This window comes from Scyliorhinus canicula, chromosome 17, assembly GCF_902713615.1.
Source record: "Scyliorhinus canicula chromosome 17, sScyCan1.1, whole genome shotgun sequence".
In the NCBI taxonomy this organism is placed as follows: Eukaryota; Metazoa; Chordata; class Chondrichthyes; order Carcharhiniformes; family Scyliorhinidae; genus Scyliorhinus; species Scyliorhinus canicula.
The window spans coordinates 84899681-84922147 of NC_052162.1; the positions used below are offsets into that span (position 1 = coordinate 84899681).

Sequence of the window (22467 nt, forward strand, 5' to 3'; positions counted from 1 at the left end):
CCAAGGTCTATTTAATATAAACATGGCTGTTTACTTCAAGCTGTCATTTCAGGCTATAAAGTCAATCGAAATCTTCAATCGAATCTCAGAGTGCGGTGGATTGGCTATGCAGCCAGAAAACCCTCTGTCTGCAAATATATTTGTGTAAATAAATTTCGTTAAATTGAACCTCGAAGAGTTTGTCTTTATTATAATTTTAACGACAAAATTGGCATAGTCGTTGCAGTTTCCCTAATTTAATGGGACGTGAACCCCGAAAGGCCTCTATAAATAGGACTCTCTTAGCTTAAAGGGAGAGAGCCATAGCGCGACCCCAGCTGAAAGGGGGGGGGGGGGGAGGGGCGACACTCGGCAGCCTTAATTACTGGCCAGTGACTCATGCAAGGAAAAGTTTCCTTAATTAATAAATTAACGACAGCTGCATGGGAAGAAAAAGGTGCCATAGAGACTAAAATTAATTTTAAATAAAAAGACTTTGAGGTTTGCGAAAGGATAAACACCAGTGTGCGCTCCCTGTAGAATTTGTAAATGATTTCCACGGTCGTTGTTATTGTTATATGTATGTTCAAAAGTATTTTGCAGAAGGAAAAATGAGCAATAAACTCGACGCCCCCTCACAGGTCACCCCGAAGCCTCGGTAAAGACATCGGAGCGAGAAGGAAGGTGAACTCCTTAAAGAAGACAGATAAGGTAGTCAAAATGAGTGAAAAAATGAAAAGAAACAATCTTGAATGAGGTATGAAAACCTATATATCCCCCATAGGAATCTAATTAAGCTGACCTTCTCTCGGAAAAAAAAACAGGGGAGTAAAAGTAAATAGAAGATTAAGGTAAAAACGTAACAGATGGGGCTGTTTAGCACACTGGGCTAAAACGCTGGCTTTGAAAGCAGACCAAGGCAGGCCAGCAGCACAGTTCGATTCCCGTAACAGCCTCCCCGAACAGGCGCTGGAATGTGGCGACTAGGGGCTTTTCACAGTAACTTCATTGAAGCCTACTCGTGACAATAAGCGATTTTCATTTCATTTTCATTTCAAAAGGGAATTCAGATTTGTCTGTAGCCGTGAGATAAGGCTAATGGTTAACTGTGATATTTGTGAGCTGTGAGAATCTGTGTTTTGTTTTAACCAATTAATTTTAGTCAAAGCATGAAGTGCTAAGTGGGTTGTATTATGCCATCTGTCATTGTGAGGCCGAAATTATGTGATTTGTGTTGAAATTTCTGCACTGAAACATTGGAAATTAAAATCAGTTTAAAGGAAACAAAATGCCTTTACGAATAAAAGTAATTGAACATGAATAAGTTTTTAGATTATGTGAAAAGACGTAAATGGCATCATTCCAAGTTCTCCGCCCCCTTAGGTTCTGCAGGGAACATTAACCATTTCTGCAGACAGTTGACCTTTTCTGCATTGACAAAGAAAAATATATGTCTCTAAGAATAGCTAATGCCTGTAAAATCAATCATTGGAAATTTACTTAAATGTGTGGTATGTTTTGCCCCTTCCCAGGGGATGTTTTGCTGCTCTAAAATACTCTTATGGTGCATCTTGGCCAGCTTTGAAGGATGGGATTGCAGTCTCCCCTGGCATAAATGGGGGCTGGGTTCCCAATAATGATAATCATTTGAATGAAGGAAATGAGTCCCTCGAACACTGGTTAGCAAATAGAGGGAAAGAGGCTATTATGCAAGCGGCCAAGAAGCATTTAACCCCCAGGAACGATGTACCGCACCTCACGACACCTTCCCCTATTAGGCAGACAGACACTCTGTAAATTAGGAGTGGTATTACATTGCATTGATAATGGAATGTTTATAGAACTGCCTCAAGTACGAGCTCACCAGCTGCAAAATTTAATAACTTCTGAGCCTGCGCCCGATCGCTCTGTGTCTGTGTTGTCTGCTGGCAGCTGAACATTAACCATTACAGTACCACTGTTAAAAAAAACTGCAGGAAGTCTTACAAAAGATTAATGACCCTTGGGCACAACTATTAAAACACCTGATAGAGTCCAGACGAGAGAAGCCCATTGCACAGCTTGGGATGCTCGTGAGGATGAGCAGGCACACAATTTACAAGCACAATGTCACTTAGGAAAGCAGACATCATTGCATGTCACTCCTTTTACTTTTTCGGTATTATGGAATTAGGAATGTTAGTACAGTTGACCCATAGTCAGAGGGACCTTTTTAGGGTGTGTTTAACTTCAGAACCCCATTTAACATTGGCCATAAGACATCCCGCTAAGGCAAAATTGCCTGATAGAATCTTATGGCAAACAGGAAGGCAGAGTGACCTGGAAAGAGGAGCAATGGCCCGCTACATTTGAAAGACAACAGCCTCCCCAAGAGAGCCATCATTTACTCCCTTCAATCCTGGCCAATCTATGGTCCCAACATAAAAACCATGTTGGAAAAGTACCCAGCACATAGGGTGCAGTTACAGAAGAAAATTGCCCTGCCCGGCTTAAAACTATACTGGTTGGCACCGGCAGCTGAAAAGGGGATAGAGGGAGTGATCAATGAACTATGACAGCAAGGGGTTCTGAAGAGAACACAAAGCTCCTGTAACACCCCTATACTCCCCATTCCAAAGATAGGAAGACCAACGAGTGGTGGTTTGTGCAAGATCTCAGACCTATCAATAAAATTATTATCACTATTGCTCCATTGGCGCCAGACACAAATCTCATTTTGTCTTCTATACCACCAACAACAGATACTTTCTCAGCTTTTTTCTCCATACCATTGCACCGGGAAAGTCAATATCTATTTGCTTTATATATCAGAATTAACAGTATTAAAAGAGACTTGGACGAGTGCCAGTTGTCTGCAGGCTCAACATTCCCTCAATATGATGACGATTTATTGATAACCTCAGAGGGAGGGCTAGTTTGTCAACAGAATACCCTTTTGTTATTATCACATCTGGCAGAAAGAGGGCATAGGGTCTCAATGGACAAACTGCAATTCTGTCAGGAGACAGTTCAGTATTTGGGATTTCAGCTGCAGCAAGGAGAGCGGAGACTTGGGTCTGAAAGACTACAGGCTGTAGCAAGGGTTCCCACTCCACGCACGACAAAGGAAACCTTTACCTTCCTCGGAATGGTGAGCTATTGCAGGCAGTGGATAGCGGACTACAGAGAGTTGTATGCAGTACTGCGCAAGGCTACCCTACAGGACGCCCCTTCAGTTGTTACCTGGATCCCAGAGAGGGAGCAAGCATTTCGTAACTTGAAACAAGTCATGATTAGCGCCCTTGCCTTGGACTTCCTATTTTCAGCAAGCCCTTTACTCTTTATGTGAATTAAGCAGGGGGATTTGCAACAGGGGTCCTGGTGCAAGAGCATGGAGGAGGGAAAAGACCCCTTGCCTATTACTCGGTGGCCCTATGTGCTGTGGCAAAGGGTATGCCAAGTTGCTTAAGAGCAATAGCAGCCACGGCCGCCAGAGTAGAAAAATTAGTTTTGCTGCTGTTTAATTCATCCGCAACGCAGCATTTTACTGCGGCTCGACACACTGTGTACAAAGTAATCCTCTCTAAAACCAACTTTACCTCAACGCGAGTGCCAACTGTCAACCCTGCTACAATCTTGCCCAAGCCCTTGGAAGCAGAACATATGTATGATCATGACTGTTTACAATTGGTTGAAGCCACCAGAACCCCTCGACCTGATTTATTGAGTCACCCACTAGAAAATCATGACATCATGTTTTTCACCGATGGGTCAGCAAACCGGCCAAATGTGATATGACCCTCCTGGCCAGCTATGCAATAGTAACTCTATTCAAGGTAGTGGAAGCTTTTGCTCTGCCTTCGGGAATGTCTGCTGAAGTGGCCGAATAGTTTGCCCTTACTAAAGCATGTATTCTAGCTAAAAATAAAACAGTCAATATTTATACTGATTCCCGATCCACTTTGGGGTCGTACACGATTTTGGCCAATTATGGAAAAATAGGCGATTCATAACTTTCTCCGACCAACCTATTAAACATGCTAAATTGGTTTTAAATTTACTAGCACTGTTCAGCTGCCCAGCAAGATAGCCGTTTTGAAGTGTGAAGCTCATACTACCGCAGATGATGAAGTCTCATGCGGCAATAGATTCGCTGATAAAATAGCAAAGGAAGTGGCTCTCAAACAGCAGCCACAACTGCAAGCGGCTACAGTTGAACCTCCGCCCACCATAACTGAACCAAAGTTAAAACAGGCACAGGAGCGAGCCTCGCTACAGGAGCATCGCTCTTGGCTAAAAGTGGGTTGCTATCAAGACAGTTATTAAATCACCGAGATACTCGCTCAGTATGCCCCAGAAATCTGTTTTTGCCACTATGTTGCCTTGCCCATGGGCAGGCTCATGTGGGCAAAGGAGGAATGACACATGCCATATGTCAACAATGGTATGCTCGAGGTATTACGGTAACAATTGAAAAAGTAGCCCGCACATGTATGATTTGTTAAAGGAATAACCGGTGATAGTGGACATGTTTTCACGGTGGGTAGAGGCTTTTACAACCAAAAGAGATGATGCTAGAACAGTGGTAAATATTCTGTTAAAGGAAATAATACCTAGGTTTGGGATACCAATGAGTATGAACAGTGACAGGGGAACTCATTTCACTAACAAATTGACCAAAGCCCTAACAGAAGCCATGGGATTTGATTGGAAATTGCATATACCATGTCAGCCACAATCCTCAGGAATGGTGGAAAGGGCGGATGGAATAATTAAAACTGCAGTTACAAAAGTGTGTCAACAAAATGGGCTGCTATGGGCCGATGCCATACCCATAGTAATGTATGCCCTGAGAAATCAGAGAAATCATAATACGGGTTTAACCCCGTATGAGATATTAATGGAATGTCCCATGACAACTGGAACTAAACCCCCAGTGACTCCAGCGGCAGTAGCCTCAATATGGGCAGATGAGGCATCACTAAAATATGTCCAGGCCATGTGTGAAACTGCTGAAAAGAAACATGAAAAGGTGCTGCAGGCTCAGATGCATCTAAAAGAGGGAAATACACACCCTTTAAACTTGGGGATCAAGTATATGTTCTGTACGACCTATCCCATTCACCAGTAAAAAGATAGCAGAATGGGCTCTAAGACAAAATAGTACAGGACGTGGTGAAGATACACAGAATATGTTAGATTGGAGATTAACTGGATACTATATGAATAGGTTTGAGGAATGGTGGGGGCTTAGGTTTAATGGAACACGTTAACCGTCCTGGTTGATCCTTCCCAATTATACTGGAGTCCCAAAAGGAAGTGTATGCTTTAAGAATCATAAAACATATGGGACCCACTCGGTAGCCACGAGTCAGTGTGATCAGAATTGGCAACTCCCTATGTTCCACCTTACAACTAAAGGATTATTCATCTTTGATTGGTCAGGAATTGAAAATCAAACTAGTGGAGGCTCCTGGGAAGGGGATCGATTAGACTAATGACTGATATTAAAGGAAACCTGACAGCATATAGCGGCACGTATTTTACCTGTGGCCATAAGGTTACCAGAAAATTGGGAAGGCTCCTGCTATTTGGGCTACGTAGTCCCTTATGTGCATCATGTTCAGCAATTGCAGGACCATCCCCATCACAGGACAACACAAGTATTATGACATGAGCACAAATGCTGGGAATAATGATACCACCATTAGGAATAGCCACTAATGCATACGAACTACGCGAACTACGAGACATTCTTGAGCAGGTAGCTGATGATACTGCAGAAGTTGTTAACCAGATAGAAACCGAGATGGTTGCAATAAGAGCAATTGCCCTACAGAATAGAATGGCTCTTGATTTCTTGTTTGCTGAAAAGGGAGGCATTTGTGCCCTGATTGGAAGTGACTATTGCACGTACATCCCTGATAACTCAGAGAAAATTGATAATCTGGTGGTTCACAGTCGTAGAGAGGTAACAAGATTACATGAAAATGAGGGATGGGACTTTGGCTTTGGATGGTAGGATCGTTAGGACAGAGGATTGTGTTCTGGATTACAATCGGAATTGTAATTTTGATTGTCGTATGGTTACTGTTTTAATGTTGCACAAGATGTTTTTATAGTACAAACACGGGAACAGCCCTAGCCGCCTTGCCTCCTTGCTACCAGGCTCATAACACGCAGGGAACTGTCGTACGTCCGTTCCCCTTACATTATAATCCACCCTTCTCTACGGAGGACACGATAATTTACTCAAAAGTGTTGATCAAAAGATTAACAAGGAGGGAATTGTGGAAGGGAAATTAATGAGTTGCCAACTTAGAAGCATGCTGGGAAATGGTTGACTATATAATTTAACACAGCTTTTGAACAAAAATATGTATGTCAGGTAACATAAACGAAATACTGCTTAATATTATGATCACACATTGTCCTCCGAAAGATAACAAAATGTGTACTCGAGTTGTTTTTAGTCAAGGGCAAGAACATAGGTACTACGTATTTCATCTTATGTACTTTCCAAGGTCTATTTAATATAAACATGGCTGTTTACTTCAAGCTGTTATTTCAGACAATAAAGATATGCTTTCTTCAACTGAATCTCAGAGTGCAGTGGACTGGCTATGCAGCCAGAACTTTGTGGAAATACATTTCCTTAAATTGAACCTCGAAGAATTTGTCTTTATTATAATTTCCACGACAATCCCAAACAGAATATCCATTTTCCTGTTTGCTTCCTGACTAGGAATGCTTCCTTTCATCTCCAAAACACATCTCGCCTCAGCTCCTATATTTCGCTCACTACTGCTGTTACAGTAATCTATATGTCACTGTCATAATATACATCCATGTATATGATGGAGTGCAGACAGGCAGTGATTGACACATAGGATGACCAATGAGCACACAGAACACAGCAGCCAATCACCAGACACGGCACGACCACTATAAAGCCAGAGGGCACCAGTTTTCCCGCTCTCTCGGGATCCTGCCTCTGAGACAGTCAGAGCTCGTGAGCAGCAGCCAGTGCAAACACCATGTGGTAGTCAGTAAGTCTGGTCAGGCTAGCCTCAGGTCTCCAGTCAAGTCAGCATAGTGTCAACCCACAGTTAAGCATGTAATATAGTTAGATGTTAAATAAAATCGTGTTGCATCTCATCAAGTGTTAGAAACCTGTCTCTCTCTCTCTACACTGCATCAAACGCAGTCCACATAGACCCAGCCTGCCCAACACATCAGTCACCACCTCAGTGCTCAACTGCTTCAGTGATTTGCTTGCTGCTCCTCACCCTCTGTGCATATGACATCACTCTAGTGGTCTTCTACAGTGTTTCCTTGCACTGGTGGTACTAGTGAAAGCACAGTGCTGAATGAGTAGATGTTGATCCCACGGCCACGTCTGCCCCAATACCAAGGTTTGTATAGCCATGGTGAGAGACATTATTTTTGCAAGGTCCTACAATCACAGATTGATATTAATAGAGCAACCTCAAAAGTCTTTCACGGGAATATTACAAAAGAAAATATGACACGGAGGCATAAAGGAGATATTCGGTCAAATGACAAAAAGCTTGGTCATGCCGATAGGTGTTAAGGAAGGTGAAGTAGACCATAAAGTCCTGGTTCCCCAGCATCATGTTTGGGGGATCCAGGATGTTCTCACATAAGTGTTTCCCCGACAATTGCCCAGAAGCACCAACTTCCTCTGGACAATCGCACTGGGCTGGGAACCATTCATCACAAGCAAATTAAATTGCTAACTTTGGATAGTTCTGCCAATTTTACCCTGATAGTTACTCTGAAAAAGGTGAAAGGAAAATAAGCACTTCTATAAGACCATAAGACATAGGAGCAGAATTAGGCCACTTGGCCAATCGAGTCTGCTCCACCATTTAATCATGGCTGATATTTTCTCATCCCCATTCTCCTGCCTTCTCCCCATAACCCCTGATCCCACACACACATACACAAACCCTCAGGGGACCCACCACACCACCAGTCCCAACTCCGGTCCAGCACCCTCCCCCACGCTACTCCAGCCCACACCCAACCCCAGCCTGCCCTCTGCCACAATCACCCCCAATGGCCGCCCCCCCCCCCCCCCCCCCCCCCACCCCAAAAGCAAATATTCTGTCTATTAATCACTCCAAACTTGACAAGCATAACTGTTCCACAAAATTTAACACTGAGTAATCAGGTCGTAACATACAGACAAAGGCATCTGCAGTGTTTAATACATAATTACACAGCCCAATATTTATTGTTAGATTCAAGACTGATACACAAGGTCACTGATTTGAGATGACAGAACAGGTCAAATTCTGTTTCTGTTACAAGCGATTCCAAGACTTTTCCTCACTTTTTGGGAACACATCCTTTCATTCTTTTATCAACAATTTGGTCAATAATGACCGAATCAAATCCCATTTTCATTATCTCATTGAGGGATTTTGGGCATCAAATTGCATGATCCTGTCATTGTTCTTTGACAGTAGTAATAGCTGGTTGATCATGAGTACAGACAGGCAGAGTGATCTGTGCATGTCCGCCGATCACTGAAAGTGGCAACGCATGTGGATAAGGTGGTCAAGAAGCGATATGGCATGCTGGCCTTCATCGGTCGGGCCATTGAATATAAAAATTGGCAAGTTATGTTGCAGCTTTACAAGACCTTAGTTAGGCCTCATTTGGAATATTGTGTACAATTCTGGTCACCACACTACCAGAAGGATGTGGATGCTTTGGAGAGGGTACAGAAGCAGTTTACTAAGATGTTGCCTGGTATGGAGGGCATTCGCTATGAGAAGATGTTAGATAAACATGGTCTGTTCTCACTGGAACCACGGAGGTTCAGAGGCAACCTGATAGAGCTCTACAAGATTATGAGTGGCATCGACAGAGTCGATAGTCAGATGCTCTTTCCTAGGGTAGGAGAGTCAAATACTAGGGGACATACGTTTAAAGTGTGCAGGGAAAAGTTTAGAACTGATGTGCGAGGCAGGTTTTTTTACACAGAGGGTTGTAAATATATGAAACACGCTGCCTGGGGAGGAGGTGAGAGCAGATACGATAGTGGCATTTAAGGGGTATCAGGACAAATATATGAATAGTTGGTAATGGAAGGATACGGACTCTGTAAGAGTGGACAGTTTTAGCTTAGGCAGGTACCATGGTCGGCACAGGCTTGGAGGGCCTTAGGGCTTGTCCCTATGCTGTATTGCGCTTTGTTCTTTGTTATTCTTTGATAACGCTCTTCATATCGCCACACACAGTATACAAAAACATGGATTTTTAGGACTTGGTGAATTGACAGATGGCCAGAGACACTTGATTCAAATTCAAACTGTGATTTCTTGTCATTTATAAACAGCAGATGTGGTGAACGCAAAATTACTTGAACCAGAAAGCATTTGGCGTGACTGCTCCTATCTGCACTGGGACTCAAGCAGTTCTGGCTGCATTTACAGGCAATCACATCTCTCAAAAGCTCTGAAAAACTGCAGTGGGAGAAAAAATATTTGCGTAAAACTAGGAGTTCTCCAATGGTTTTAGCGCACAGAGAGTCAAGACCTATTTTGATAGATGTTTGATGGCAGGCACAGATATGATAGACCAAGGGGCCTCCTTCTGTGCTGTAAAACTCTATGACTCTATTACCACATGTACTGTTCAAGCAAGTCATGGCAGATATTTGGACCTGGATCATCAGACTTGGTTCAGTCCTCTTTTTAAAATCATGCAATTCTGTCTTCAACAAGTCTTACAACACCAGGCTAAAGTCCAACAGGTTTGTTTGGGGTCACCAGCTTTCGGAGCACTGCTCCTTCCTCAGGTGAGAGAAGAGGTGGGTTCTACAAACACATACATAGGTAAAGACAATGATGCAAGATGAAACTTTGAATGCCAGTCTTTGCAGGTAATTAAGTCTTTACAGGTCCAGACAATGTGACTGGAGCGAGGGATAATCACAGGAAGAACAGCGACCACACCACCACACAACCCTGCCATGGCAACCTCTGCAAGATGTGCTAAATCATCCAAATGGATACCACCATTACACATGGGAACACCACCCACCAGGTACGCTGTGCATACTCGTGCAACTCGGCAACGTTGTCTGCCTCATACGCTGCTGGAAAGGATGTCTTGAGACGTGGTACATTGGCAAGACCATACAGATGCTGCGACAACAGATGAATGGACATTGAGCAGCATTCACCAGGCATGAATGTTCCCTTCCTGTCAGGGAACATTTCAGCAGTCAAGGGCATTCAGCTTCTGATCTTCGGGTAAGCGTTCTCCAAGGCGGCATTCAGGACGCGCGACAACACGGAATCGCCAAGCAGAAACCGATAGCCAGGTTCTGCATGCATGAGTATGCCCTCAACCGGGACATTGGATTCATGTTGCATTACATTCACCCCCCACCATCTGGCCTGGGCTTGCAAAATCCTACCAATTGTCCTGGCTTGAGACAATTCACACATCTTTAACCTGTGATTATCCCTCTCTCCAGTCGCACCTTCTGGACCTGTAAAAACGTAATTACCTGCAAAGACTCGCATTCAAAGTATTATCTTGCATCATTGACTTTGTCTATATCACTCAGCTGATGAAGGAGCTGCGCTCCGAAAGCTAGTGATTCAAAACAAACCTGTTGGACTTTATCCTGGTGTTGTAAGACTTCTTACCGTGCTCATCCCAGTCCAAAGTCTCCACATCATTCATATTTCTAGAATAAATTCCTATGTTCATTTTTAACGTGGTCACTGTCTACATAAGCTTGTCACGCTGTAAGCATGCCCCTCCTGCGAATTGCATAATTGTACGACAGCAGCAATTAGAGTTTACAGTCATTTTCATTACAACATTTGGACAAAGAAATTTAAACATAGATAAAGAGTTGACTTAAGGTGTGCACACATGCAAGATTTTTAAAACTATATAATGGATGGTTATTGCACTGGAGATGCAGGGTAGATGAGTATTAATTCAGCTTCAGTTCCTGCTTTTTTTCACCCCATCTTGATCATATATGCCATTCCTCCAACACTCAGAAGGGCAAGGGCAGCAATGCATAGGAACACCATTATCTCCAAGTTCCTCTCAAAGTCACCACCATACTTGTCTGGGCACAAATTGATTGTTACTGGATTAAAATCTTGGAACTCCCCGCTGCAAAGCATTGTGAGACTAGAACAGCACCTCTTTAAGGATGAGGTTCCACCACCCACGCCCTTTAAAGTCATCTAGGGCCGGGCAATAAATTCTGGTCTACACTTTCCAGAGCTCCGAGAAGATGTGTACCAGTAAATAATAACAAGTAAGTGGTCCACCCTTGAAGAAGATTGGCAGATTTAGGATAGCTAACAGACACATTTTTCACCCAAGCTTTCGATACCTTCCCAGAAATCTGGAAACGTCTGGACAAACTCCCAAAATGGATGGAAATCATCTTCAAAATAGAATGAAAATTAAATTTATCTCTGGGAAACTCTGTCAATGATATAAAAAAAGTCCCATGGGCATGGCGCAAACGTAACAACACAGGTGTGGACTAATAGTCTCTTGTCAACTGTAGCTGTGTTTTTCACATTTGTCCATTCCGGAGAAATCCCCTGATTAATACTAACATGCTCCCACAAACTGCAATTCCCACACACCCTCCCTGCCCCGTATGTAGTGGGACATTTTCCTGTGACCCAAAATAAATATAAACATGTTCTTAGGCTCCCCACCGAAAACATTAACACACTCCCAGGTGTCCATTGCCGAAACACTGCATCAAGAAAGAAATAATTATGCTGGCAAGTCAATAATGCACAGAAATCTGTTGATGGACATACTGTAATCCAAATAGTATCAAGAGGGGAAAATCGCAGTCTCTCCAAGGAGTTATATGTTTCCAAGACAACAGCTTCAAAAACCATGGGCTGTGTGATTGTTCTTAAGATGACAACTTTGCAATGCAAGGTGCACAGGCACATAGCCCTAATATTGCTGCTGCTGCTGCAGTAACCCGAGATTTCTTTTGATATTTTATTGCAGTTTTAACCTGGTCGCTCGACTGTGAAATGTAGTCAACTGTCCGCAGCACGTTATACTCAATGCTGTTTACAGCTTCTTGCTGCTCAGTTACCAGCACCTCAAAGTGCAGGAAGAGTTCATGTAGTTCGACAATCTGCGATTCAAGAACCAGTAGTTGCCTGTGGCGCTCATGGGCAAGAGCCAGATGCTGTTTGGCTTTGAGGGTCTCCAGGTCCTGGCCGACGATTTGTGGGGGCGCAAGGCTCTCCACCAAGTGGTCAACATCCTCATCTTGGAGTTGCAAACCCGCCAGCTGAGTCTGTCGGGCGATTTGCTGTTTCAACTTACCAACGTATTCAGTATCCTTCACATAGTGAAAAGATAGGATTTCCTGATAGCGGGCTGTCAGTGCGTTGAACTGGCACTGGCGAATCCGGCATTCGACCGACAGCTGCTCATCATCCCTCCTCTCAGAAAGTTTGGCTTTCATCTCATCCAGCTGTGACTGAATGAGTTTGGCTTCCTGAATAAACTCGTGCTTTACGTCCTTCAGGCATTTCTTTTCCTTGTAGATGCTATCTTTTGCAGTCCCACAAAGCACCTTTGCTTGCTTCTTCTGAACACTGAAAACTAGCTTTTCCAGTTTACGAAGGCGAGAGGAAATAGCTGAAACGTCGTTAAAAACTGGGTCAAATTTGCCGAGTCCTGACCCTTCAAACATTGGATTATCAACTCCATGGAACACATTGTCAGCAGGGCTCTCCTCTGCAGTTTTGATCAGCTCCTTCAGCCTGTCCTTCATTCTGGCAGAGGTATATGACTCCCATCTACACTTTCTGGTCAAGCAATCAACTTCCTGGAATGAATCATCGGATTTTGTAGCTTGATTATCTCCACGTCAGTGCCAAATATTTGTGTGCGACAGAACCAACACCCAATCGTAACCTTTGTTTTCCCTTTATCACATGATGCCCTGATTATAAATACATAATGGGCTGAATCACACACCCAAAAAGTATATTCGTTTACTGAACTGATAAAACACAGCCTGGGTTATGCGATCGTATACTAGGATCCGTCCTGCTTCCTGAAAGACTTTGAGCTTTAAGCAAATGGAGTAGATTTCATTCTTGACGCACTTTTAGAATTAAGATGTTGTAATTACTGATTGACTTTTAAGACTGTAATCTGACTGGTGCCAGGGCCTCCTGAGCTTGAAGGGATGAAAACAGCTGCCCTAGTTTCACATTGCATTTCATACAACCACTCTCAAAGCTTACTGAAACTTTACCTTTCAAAGGGCATACAGATAGGGTTAAGTAAAATAATGAGGGACAAGAAGGTTTGTGTGCAACAGAAATTCCAGCTGCGATTGGGGCACATAGCTTCTTGGCTGTAAATTCTATGGATATAGAATCATAGAATGATTTCAGCACCGAAGGGGGCCATTTGGCCTGTCATGTCTGTGCTGGCCCACTTAAGGAGTAATTCAGCCTGTTCCATTCCTCCTAGCTTTTTTTCTCTCTCAGGTCCCTACCTAATTCCCTTTTGAAAGCTATGATTGAGTCAACACCTTCACCACACTCTCCATCAGTGCATTCCAGATTCTAACCATTTACTGTTGGAAAAAAATTGTTTCTCATGTCACTATTGGTTCTTTTGCCAATACCTTAAATCACTGTCCTGTGGTCCTCAACCTTTGTGCCAATGAGAACAACTTGTCCTCTGTCTAGGTCCCTCATGATTTTGATCATCTCTACCAAATCTCCCCTCAATTTTCCCTTCTCTAAGGAGAACAACTCCAATTTCTCCAATCTATCCACATAACTGAAGTCCCTCAACTCTAAAGCGATTCTCAAAGATATTTTCTGTGCCTCTCCAAAGTTTCGTGTGCCAGTAGGTTATGAACTCTCAGTCAATATATTTTTAAAAACCACAAAATGGTATGCAAGATTCACCTGGCTTTCCGTTGTGGATTGAAACTCACCCCTGTCACAAGAGGGAACATAGAACATAGAACATAGAACAGTACAGCACAGAACAGGCCCTTCGGCCCTCGATGTTGTGCCGAGCAATGATCACCCTACTCTGTTGCACGTTTTACTATGGGCGTAAAACGCGTTTATTGGAGTGTATTAACACGCCTCCGAGTTCGACGTGTGCTTAACACTGCTAGGCTCTGTTCTATGTAATTATTTAGCTCTGGAGTCGCCAGTTGCCGTATAGGCAACGTCACAAGTATTCCAAGGTCAAGTTCAAAGTAATAAAGACGATACACCGATTAGTAAAGTTCAAACGATCAATATTTATTATACAGTTATAATAAATACTCATGCACACACTAAGAGACTAAGCTATAACTAAACTTAAGCAAACAGAATACTTATCTAACAGGAACAGGCAAGGTCAGAGAACGAGGCCTTCGTCCTGGTTTTGTCTGCAGCCTTCAGCAAGCGTTCTGGTACTTGGGAGTCTAGCGGGCTTGGATCGCGTAGCGAGCGTTGAATTTACGGTTTCGGCGGCTGGTGCTCAACGGCTGGAGTCAGGATGCCAGGTGTCAGTCAGAGCCGGAGCACGGGTTTAACAGACAGGACAACACGAGGTCCCTATCTTTTATAGGGGTTCCATTGTCCTTCCCTCTTCTCGGGCGGGCTCTACCTATTGGATCAATTTCTTATCGATACTGGATTAATTCCCCAATGCGAGGGGGTCTCCGTGATGGAGGGGGCGTTTCTTATGTCCTTTTGTTTGGAGGTTTCTGGTGCCTCGATGTCTGGGTCTTGATTAGAATGTGTCCATTCAGAACCAAATGTATCTATTGTGTGGGTGTTCAAGTCTGATGGCCTCATTAGCATGCAAAGCGTTTTGCCATTTGCACCTAGCTAAGGTCTTTTCACCTGAGCCCAAACTGGTTTCTGCTGCTGCAGAATGCAAACTGCTCTTTGCAGACTGCTGTTCTGGCTAAACTGTCTGTTTCCCAGCAGCCTTCCATTTTAGTTTGGCTCAGTGTCCATTTTGCGTGGCCAGCATGGCTACATTCCCTCCTTGTGATCCTCACAATCATACTATTGTGAAGGATCACCTATGTACTTTGCCTCCTTGTGTTCTGACCTCTTGCCAGTTCCTGTTCTACTCTGTTCTAAACTATGGGAAGAAGAGAAAAAAAATTTTTAACTAACATTTCTACTTGGCCCTATGTCAAAGGGACATGCATTACTACAATTGGGAACCTCTACCTATCACTATTAACCTTAACCTTAACTTAAACATTTAATCACTCTAAAATCTTAACCATTCACACCACAACATCACACTTCCCAACTCGGCAGTCGAGTATGGAACAATATAATACATGGCTGAATTTTATTTACAGAGTGTTGTAATCAGTGAGGGGTTGAGGGGTTTGGTGGAATCCGAAGATGGGGGATTGCACTCTATAGATGGGTGAGGTGCTGGAACGAGAGGCTCTCCTCTTCCATTTCCTCAACCTGAGGGTCTGCACTAGGATGATGAGGATCGCGATCACCAACAGTGATTCGATTATGTAGGACATGGAGTACCACGTCATGAATTTAGTACACCAGGTCTGAACCTCGCTGATCAGAGCTGAGCACTGGGGGTTTGTTGTACTAACATTTACGGTGGGGGTTGTGGGGGAAACGTGTCTTGTTTCCACACATATACATATGACATTAAATAGTAATAAGTGGGCTTCCATCATTTTGCTGTTCTTCTTCTTTCTCTTCCTTCTTCCTCCGGTATTGACAATCCTGGCTTCGACCTCTGTCTCGTCCTTTGAAACCTTTGGGATCAAGCACAGTATCTGTCAATACACAGTTTAAGACCTTTACTTGTTAGTGCATCTGTCTTTCAAATCCCAATTGACCCTTTAAAATGACTGGCTAAGTCACGCCCTGTGACTCCCCTCATTTTTTTTTTTTCAAAAAGCGAATTTAAAGACCAGCATACACCTAACAATCCTTCCTTCTGCGAGCCGTCTCGCAGGCTTTGCTGATTTACCATCCGAATGTTTCCGGATGTAAATAGCATGTGGGATGGTGGCCGAAGGGCTACCTAACGTAAAATGAAAACAAACTTGGAAACAAACATCCGAATGAGTTGCGTATGGGCCGCTACGGGTACGAGTTGGATGGGATCCCCGGGTAGGGCGTGCTGTGCCATACCCGAGCTTGGCTGACCAAGGGTTGGTTCTCAGACAGGGCGGGTCCTCAGTGCCGTTTGTCCACTGCCTGAGTAACCTAGAAAGAAACGGGTACGAATGTGTTGACCATGACTTGCAGCCTCTATTTCGCCGAATAGAGGGGCACCTAAAAAACCAAGGGAGCCAAGATGCTCCAACTGAGGACATCACTGAAGTTCTCAGAGATATCTGCGGACAAGCTATTTGGCGTGTGGCCTTACAACTTTGGAAAAGATCTCCAATCAAACCGAAGTTCTCAAAAGTTTCGGCAGACAAGCTAACGTGTATGTGAGGTGGTCACAATCTTTTCAGCTGAAAAGAAGATGTCCATCCTCCAGCTGAACAATTTACATTCCTGAAAACAAACAAACATAAAACGAAGACAAACATACGTGCAGGTTCCATCAGAAAGGACATCGTTTCCCTTAAACGATTCCTATCTTACATCATCTGGGCACCTCACTTTGATTCTGCCTCTGTGAACAGGGTCACAAAGGGGTTGCCGTGTCGGGAGTCAGACACCGTGTCGTCCTGCTCTCCCGGATCCCACACCCTTGTGTGGATCAGGCATGCAACTTTGGAATTGTGTGACCGGGGGTCACTCTCGTCATTGCGGACAAGTCTGTAGGAATTGTCCCTGTGCCATTGTGTAGTGTCGAGTGTGTTGTCGGGGTAGTCGGGGTCGGGTGGTGGTTCTGGATGTTTGAGGTAGGTGACTTCCATGGGGTCACTGGAGTCGGGGTCGTAGTTGGTGCAGTGTGGGCTGTATGGCTGTGTGCTGTCGCTGTCTTCAGAGTCAGTGTCTGTCCTACTGTCTCTGCTGTGGCAGCTTGTGGGCGTGTCGGGGCGTGGTCTGTAGTGGTCTGTGGGCGGAGTCGTGGGCGAGTCCGTGGATGAACTGGTCTGTGAGGGGGATGGTGGAAAAGTGTCTCTGGTGGGCGGGGTGAAGTGTTCTGCTGCATCCAGCAGGACATGGTGAGCATGGTTGGCCTGTGTTCCATATGCCTTTAACTGGTTTATATGGAACCACGCGGTCTTCCCATTAGGATACTTTATCCTGTAAACGGAGGGGCTAATTTTGTCCGAAATTGAGTAGGGACCGGAATATTTTGGAGCCAAAAAACTGCTGGGGTTATAAACAGATAACATTACCTGTTGCCCAACCTGGAATTCTGTGGTGTGGACGGTCTTATTGAAACAGGCAGTCCGTTGCTGTCGGCGTTTCCCTAGCTGGACTGCGGCTGCGAGCTGTGCAGACCTCACAGTCTCAACTAGATCTTTAACTGCCTTTTCATGTGTGAGAGCCGTCACTTCGGGGCTTGTCATGTCCAGTCCTAAAAGGAATTCTGTACCTTTCATAGGGCGTCCGGTCATGAGTGTGTGTGGTGTGTATCCTGTCGATGTGGAGACAGTGTTCCTTATGAACATAAGTGCAAATGGGAGCACTGAATCCCATGTGGAATTGTTCTCTTGAACCATTTTCCTAAGGGTAGTTTTTAGGGTCCGATTCATGCGCTCCACAATCCCGCTGGACTGTGGATGATACGCAATGTGGAAGTTCTGTTTGATTCCGAATATTGTCAGGACGTTCCTCATGACCCGTCCTGTAAAGTGAGATCCCTGGTCCGAATCGATACTTCGGGGTAAACCCCATCTCGTGAAGATGTGGTGGGTCAGGATCTTTGCAGCTGTCTTTGCTGTATTTGTTCGTGAGGGAAATGCCTCTACCCACTTGGTAAAGGTATCTATCACCACCAGAACGTATTTATAGCCATTCCGACAAGGGGGCAATGGACCTATAAAGTCGATCTGGAGGTTTGTCCAAGGGCCGTTAACTGGGCGAGTATGCCGAAGTTGTGCTTTCTTAGAATACCTCTCCGGGTTATTCTGAGCACAAATCAGGCAATTCTCTATGTAGTGCGTTACATCATTCCTGAGATTAGGCCACCAACAGAGTTGCCTGAGGTGCCTCGTTGTTGCATCAATTCCCTGATGCCCGTGTCCGTCATGGAACAAGGCAATCATCTGATTCCTGTCCTGCTGTGGGACCACATAAAGTTGGTCCTTAATGATCACACCCTCATGTGTGGTCAGTGCGTGTTTAAAGTGCTCGTAAGCAGGCACAAAGTTTCCCTTGAAAACCTCCCTGAGGTCTCCGTCCTGTTTTTGTGCTGCCACGAGATCTTTAATATCAGTCTGTGAGACTTGGACTGCGCTCACAGGGGCGCTAGCTGGTGCGCTAGCTGGGGGGGTCCATAAGTGTCCTCTCCTGGAACCTGCCTTAGCCAACGCGTCGGCTTTTACATTCCCAGGGGGTGATGACCTATGGTGGCTTCGAACTTTTATAATGCCGAAGGTCCTGTCCTTCGCTTTCTCTAGGATATGCTGGAGTAAGGGGGCTGATGGAAGGGGTTTTCCGTCTGCGGAGACAAAACCTCGTGTCCTCCACAGGGGCAGAAAATCTGTTAGGCTATTGCATACATATAAGCTGTCTGAATATATGTCTGCTGGGCTGGGGAAAGAATCGGGGTGGTCCACTATGTACACTATGGCTGCTAGCTCTGCTGCCTGCGCGCCTAAGTGACCTGGTAACTTAAGAGCTATCTCTTCGAGAGCGCGCCCCTGCGCGTCCTCTACGTAGATGCCGCATCCTGTGATACGCTCACCATTTAAAACTGTGGAGGAACCGTCTACATAAATCCTCAAGGGTCCACACGTGTCTGTGGGCTGGGGGCTTTGTTTCGGGTTCCCTATCTTCCTGGGGGGTGTTTTGGCTAAAAAGGGTCCTGTGTTATGCAGGGGAGCTACAATTTCACAGTCATGGGGCTGTCCGGGGTATTGGAGGTTGTCGGCTAAGTATGTGTGGGTGCGTGTCCGTTTCACTGTAATGTCCCGTCCTTGTAAAAGTAGGGTCCACCTAGCTGCCCTAATCTGGCTAACTGAACCGTCCTTCAGTCGACCGTCTAGTAGTAGCTGTGTGGGTGTGTGTTCGGTTAGAATGGTGATGGGGTTTAGTCCGGTTATGTAGGAAAGGTACTGTACTGCCCAGAAGACAGCAAGGAGGTGCCTCTCACAGGCTGAAAATCCTTGTTCTACCGGGTCTAACAGTCGGGAGGCATAAGCCACTGGTCTTAGCTGCTCGTGCCGTTCCTGAAGCAACACGGCCGAGAGGGTCAGATCGGTGCTCGCTACCTCTATTGCGTACGGTGAAAGTTGGTCGGGGACTAGCAGCGCGGGTGCTGCACTAAGGGCTCGTTTCAACTCTTCCACAGCGCCTGTATGCTGCGGAAGCCATTCCCAGGGGGCTCCTTTCTTAAGGAGGTCTGAAAGTGGGGCGGCTTTTGTCGCGAATCCGTCGATGTGGTTCCGACAATAGCCAACCAGTCCTAAAAACGACCGGAGGGCTGATACATTCTGGGGAAGGGGCAATTTGACAATCGAATCAATTCTTTTGAATTCGATCTCGCGTTTGCCGTGCGTGATGACTGATCCCAAATACATCACTTTACTTTCCAATATTTGGGCCTTTTTCGGGTTAACTTTACAGCCAATTTCAGTTAAGAGTTCCAGGAGTTCGGCCAGAAGCGAAATGTGCTCTGCCTTTGTGTCTGTCTGCAGTAGTAGGTCGTCTACATACTGTACCAGACATTCGGGTCGGGAAAATTTCTCTAATCCACTTGCCAGCTGTCGGTGGAAAATGGAGGGTGAATTGTGGAATCCTTGTGGGAGGCATGTCCACGTGTACTGCTGAGTCTTAAAAGTGAATGCGAATTTGTATTGGCACGCTTTTGCCAATGGTATTGACCAGAATCCATTACTGATGTCCAATACCGTGAAGTACTTGGCGTTGAGACCCTGCTTGAGCATGGTCTCGGGACTAGTAGCTACCGTTGGGGCTACTGCGGGGGTTACTTTGTTGAGTTCCCGATAATCGATGGTCAGACGCCATGATCCATCGGGCTTCCTCACTGGCCAAATAGGGGCATTGTTGGTGGAGGCTACCGTTCTTAGTACACCTTGGTCCAACAAGCTGCCTATAACTTTTTCTATTTCCACCTCTGCTTCAAGGGGAAATCTATACTGCTTTTGCGGTCGGGGGTCCTGTCCGGTAACATGAACTTGTCCAGTCATTCTGCCACAGTCATGACGGTGACTTGCAAATGCTGTCCTGTGTTTGTTTAGTAGGGCCTTAATTTGTCGGTCGGTGTGGAGTGTAGTCAGGTCGAATGAGTACTCTCCCACTGCGCTAATCCGATTAGCGTAGTCTCCTACTGTGAGGGTGGCTGGGGCTCTGTCTGATCTAGCCATTCGCCAGACACACTGGTTCACTGGGTCGAACGACAAGCTGTGAGCGTTCATAAAATCTATCCCCAGGATGTGCTCTGCTGTCCGGGGAAGATTTACTAAAACTACGGGGTGCCTTGTGCTAATGTTCCCTAGCTGAATTGCTATGGGTGCTGTAATGTGTCCCTGCTGCGAGTGTTCGGTGAACCCGCTAAGTGTGATGGTGGAGGTGGTCGGCCACGTGTCTGCGTGTGCCGTGGTTGTGGAGTTAATGGTGGTGCGGGATCCTCCTGTGTCCCACAGTAACTCTATGGGCTTCCCTTTGACTTTTGCCGTGACTACGGGCCTCCCTGATGAGTCCCATAGTGTGTCACAGACCCAATTGGGGGAGCCCGAACACCGTCAGTTCGTCTCGTCCACATTGGTGGGTCCTGACTGTACTGCTACATTGTGGATGGGTTTTGCTTTGTGGCGGTTCAGAGTGCCTGTCTGCTGGCCTCTCTGAGATCGCTGGGGTGCTTGGCACTCTTTTGCCCAATGCCCTAACTGTCCACAGTTATAGCATTCCTGTCCTTTCTGTTGAGGGCTGCTCATGCCTTCATTTACCCATGCGGGCTTCTGGTGCTCTCTGACTGCTTGGATATCTGCAGCAGCCTGAGCCTCTTCTGGGGATCTAACTTTTCCTTTTGCCTGAAGCGATTGCTCCCAAGCGCGGGACAATCTTTTCAGGATCCATTTTTCGTTATGGGCCTCTTCTGAGGGGTCGTAACTATTGCAAGCGCTCTGTCCTGCTTCTGTTGCGTGTGAGATAATTGTGCGCGTCCACTTAACCATGTTTTCGCGGGTTAAATGCGCTCTATCTAGCTGTCCGAAAACTGCGCTGAAATGAATCCACAGCCTTCCTGCGAATGCTGTGGGGTGTTCGGATCTCTTCTGCCTGCACTTATTCAATCCTTCTACGGGGTCACCTCTATTGTACCCGATGGCATCTAAAATGGCAGTGTGCATCTCCTCTAGGCTGCCTCCTGCCACGTTTTGTGGGTCGGGGAGGGCTGCCACTACACTCTGGTCTAAGCTCAACACGGTGAGCTTAACCTGCTCTCTCTCATCCAGGCCGTACATGGTAGCCTGCTGCTTTACTTTAGCAAAGAACTGGTGGGGGTCTGCGGTGGGGAGGAACGGAGTGATCTTTTCACAAGCGTCCCTTAGCTGGGTTACTGTTAAAGGGGTGGTGTAAGTTATGTCTGGGGCGCCTTCTGATTCGGCTTTTCTCTGTGTGGTTACGGGATTCATGGGTGCGGTTATGGTCTGAGCTGTGGGGGGTTGGGGTGCCTGTCGTTTCTGCTGAGCTGCGGGCGCACATGTTCCCTGAACATAACGCTGCGCTGTCTCGCTTAATTCCTGCCAATCTGGGGCATTTTCCCCATCTAACTGAGCTCCAAAGGTGCTTTGGAAGCCATTCTGCACCGAAAGCAGAGATTGCAGTTCCGCAATCTGTTTCCTGCATTTCGCGTGGTCAACTGTGCTTTGTCTTTGTTCGGTCGTTGCAGCATGGAGTGCTCTCAAAGCTGCTTTGAGATCGGAACATTGCCTCTGCAATGCCTCCACCTGCTTTTCCGATTCCTGTCTTATCAGAACGGCACGTTGCACGTCCTGATAGGCTTTCTCATACTGGGTCTGGGAACTGTTCAGATGAGCTAGACAAGACTGGTGAGCCCTCTTGGCATCATCCACCTCTCTATCCTTCTCTGCCAACTTCCCTTTTAATTCCAGGTTTTCTTTCTCGATGTCCCTGACATCGACCTTACTCATTCGGTTCCTTTCCTCTAAATCTGTCCGGAGCGTCCTGATGACCTCCTCTGCGCCTCGCAACTGTGCCAAGCAGGACACAATCGCCATCGGCTTGCGTGCTTTACCTAAACTCTTTTTGTGTATCTGAGAGAGGTTCTCCCACCAAGTATGACCTATACTTCCGGGACCTGTCTCCTCATTTGCAC

General features: G+C 45.6%; 1 protein-coding gene and 1 long non-coding RNA gene across 3 annotated transcripts in view; one reads left to right on the forward strand and one right to left on the reverse strand.

Moving 5' to 3' along the window:
• LOC119952349 overlaps positions 1 to 22467 on the forward strand; it is a 48473-nt gene that overhangs the window by 18283 nt on the left and 7723 nt on the right. The window contains exon 2 of one of the 2 annotated variants that reach the window (XR_005457836.1): positions 621 to 736. This is a non-coding gene — a long non-coding RNA (uncharacterized LOC119952349). The remainder of the gene's footprint in view (positions 1 to 620; positions 737 to 22467) is intronic. The other variant, XR_005457837.1, reaches the window with a different exon arrangement.
• On the reverse strand, positions 10657 to 12838 carry LOC119952347 (syntaxin-1A-like). The gene has a single exon (XM_038776041.1). It carries the CDS (start codon positions 12785 to 12787, stop codon positions 11906 to 11908), a length of 882 nt encoding a protein of 293 aa, XP_038631969.1. The 5' UTR covers positions 12788 to 12838; the 3' UTR covers positions 10657 to 11905.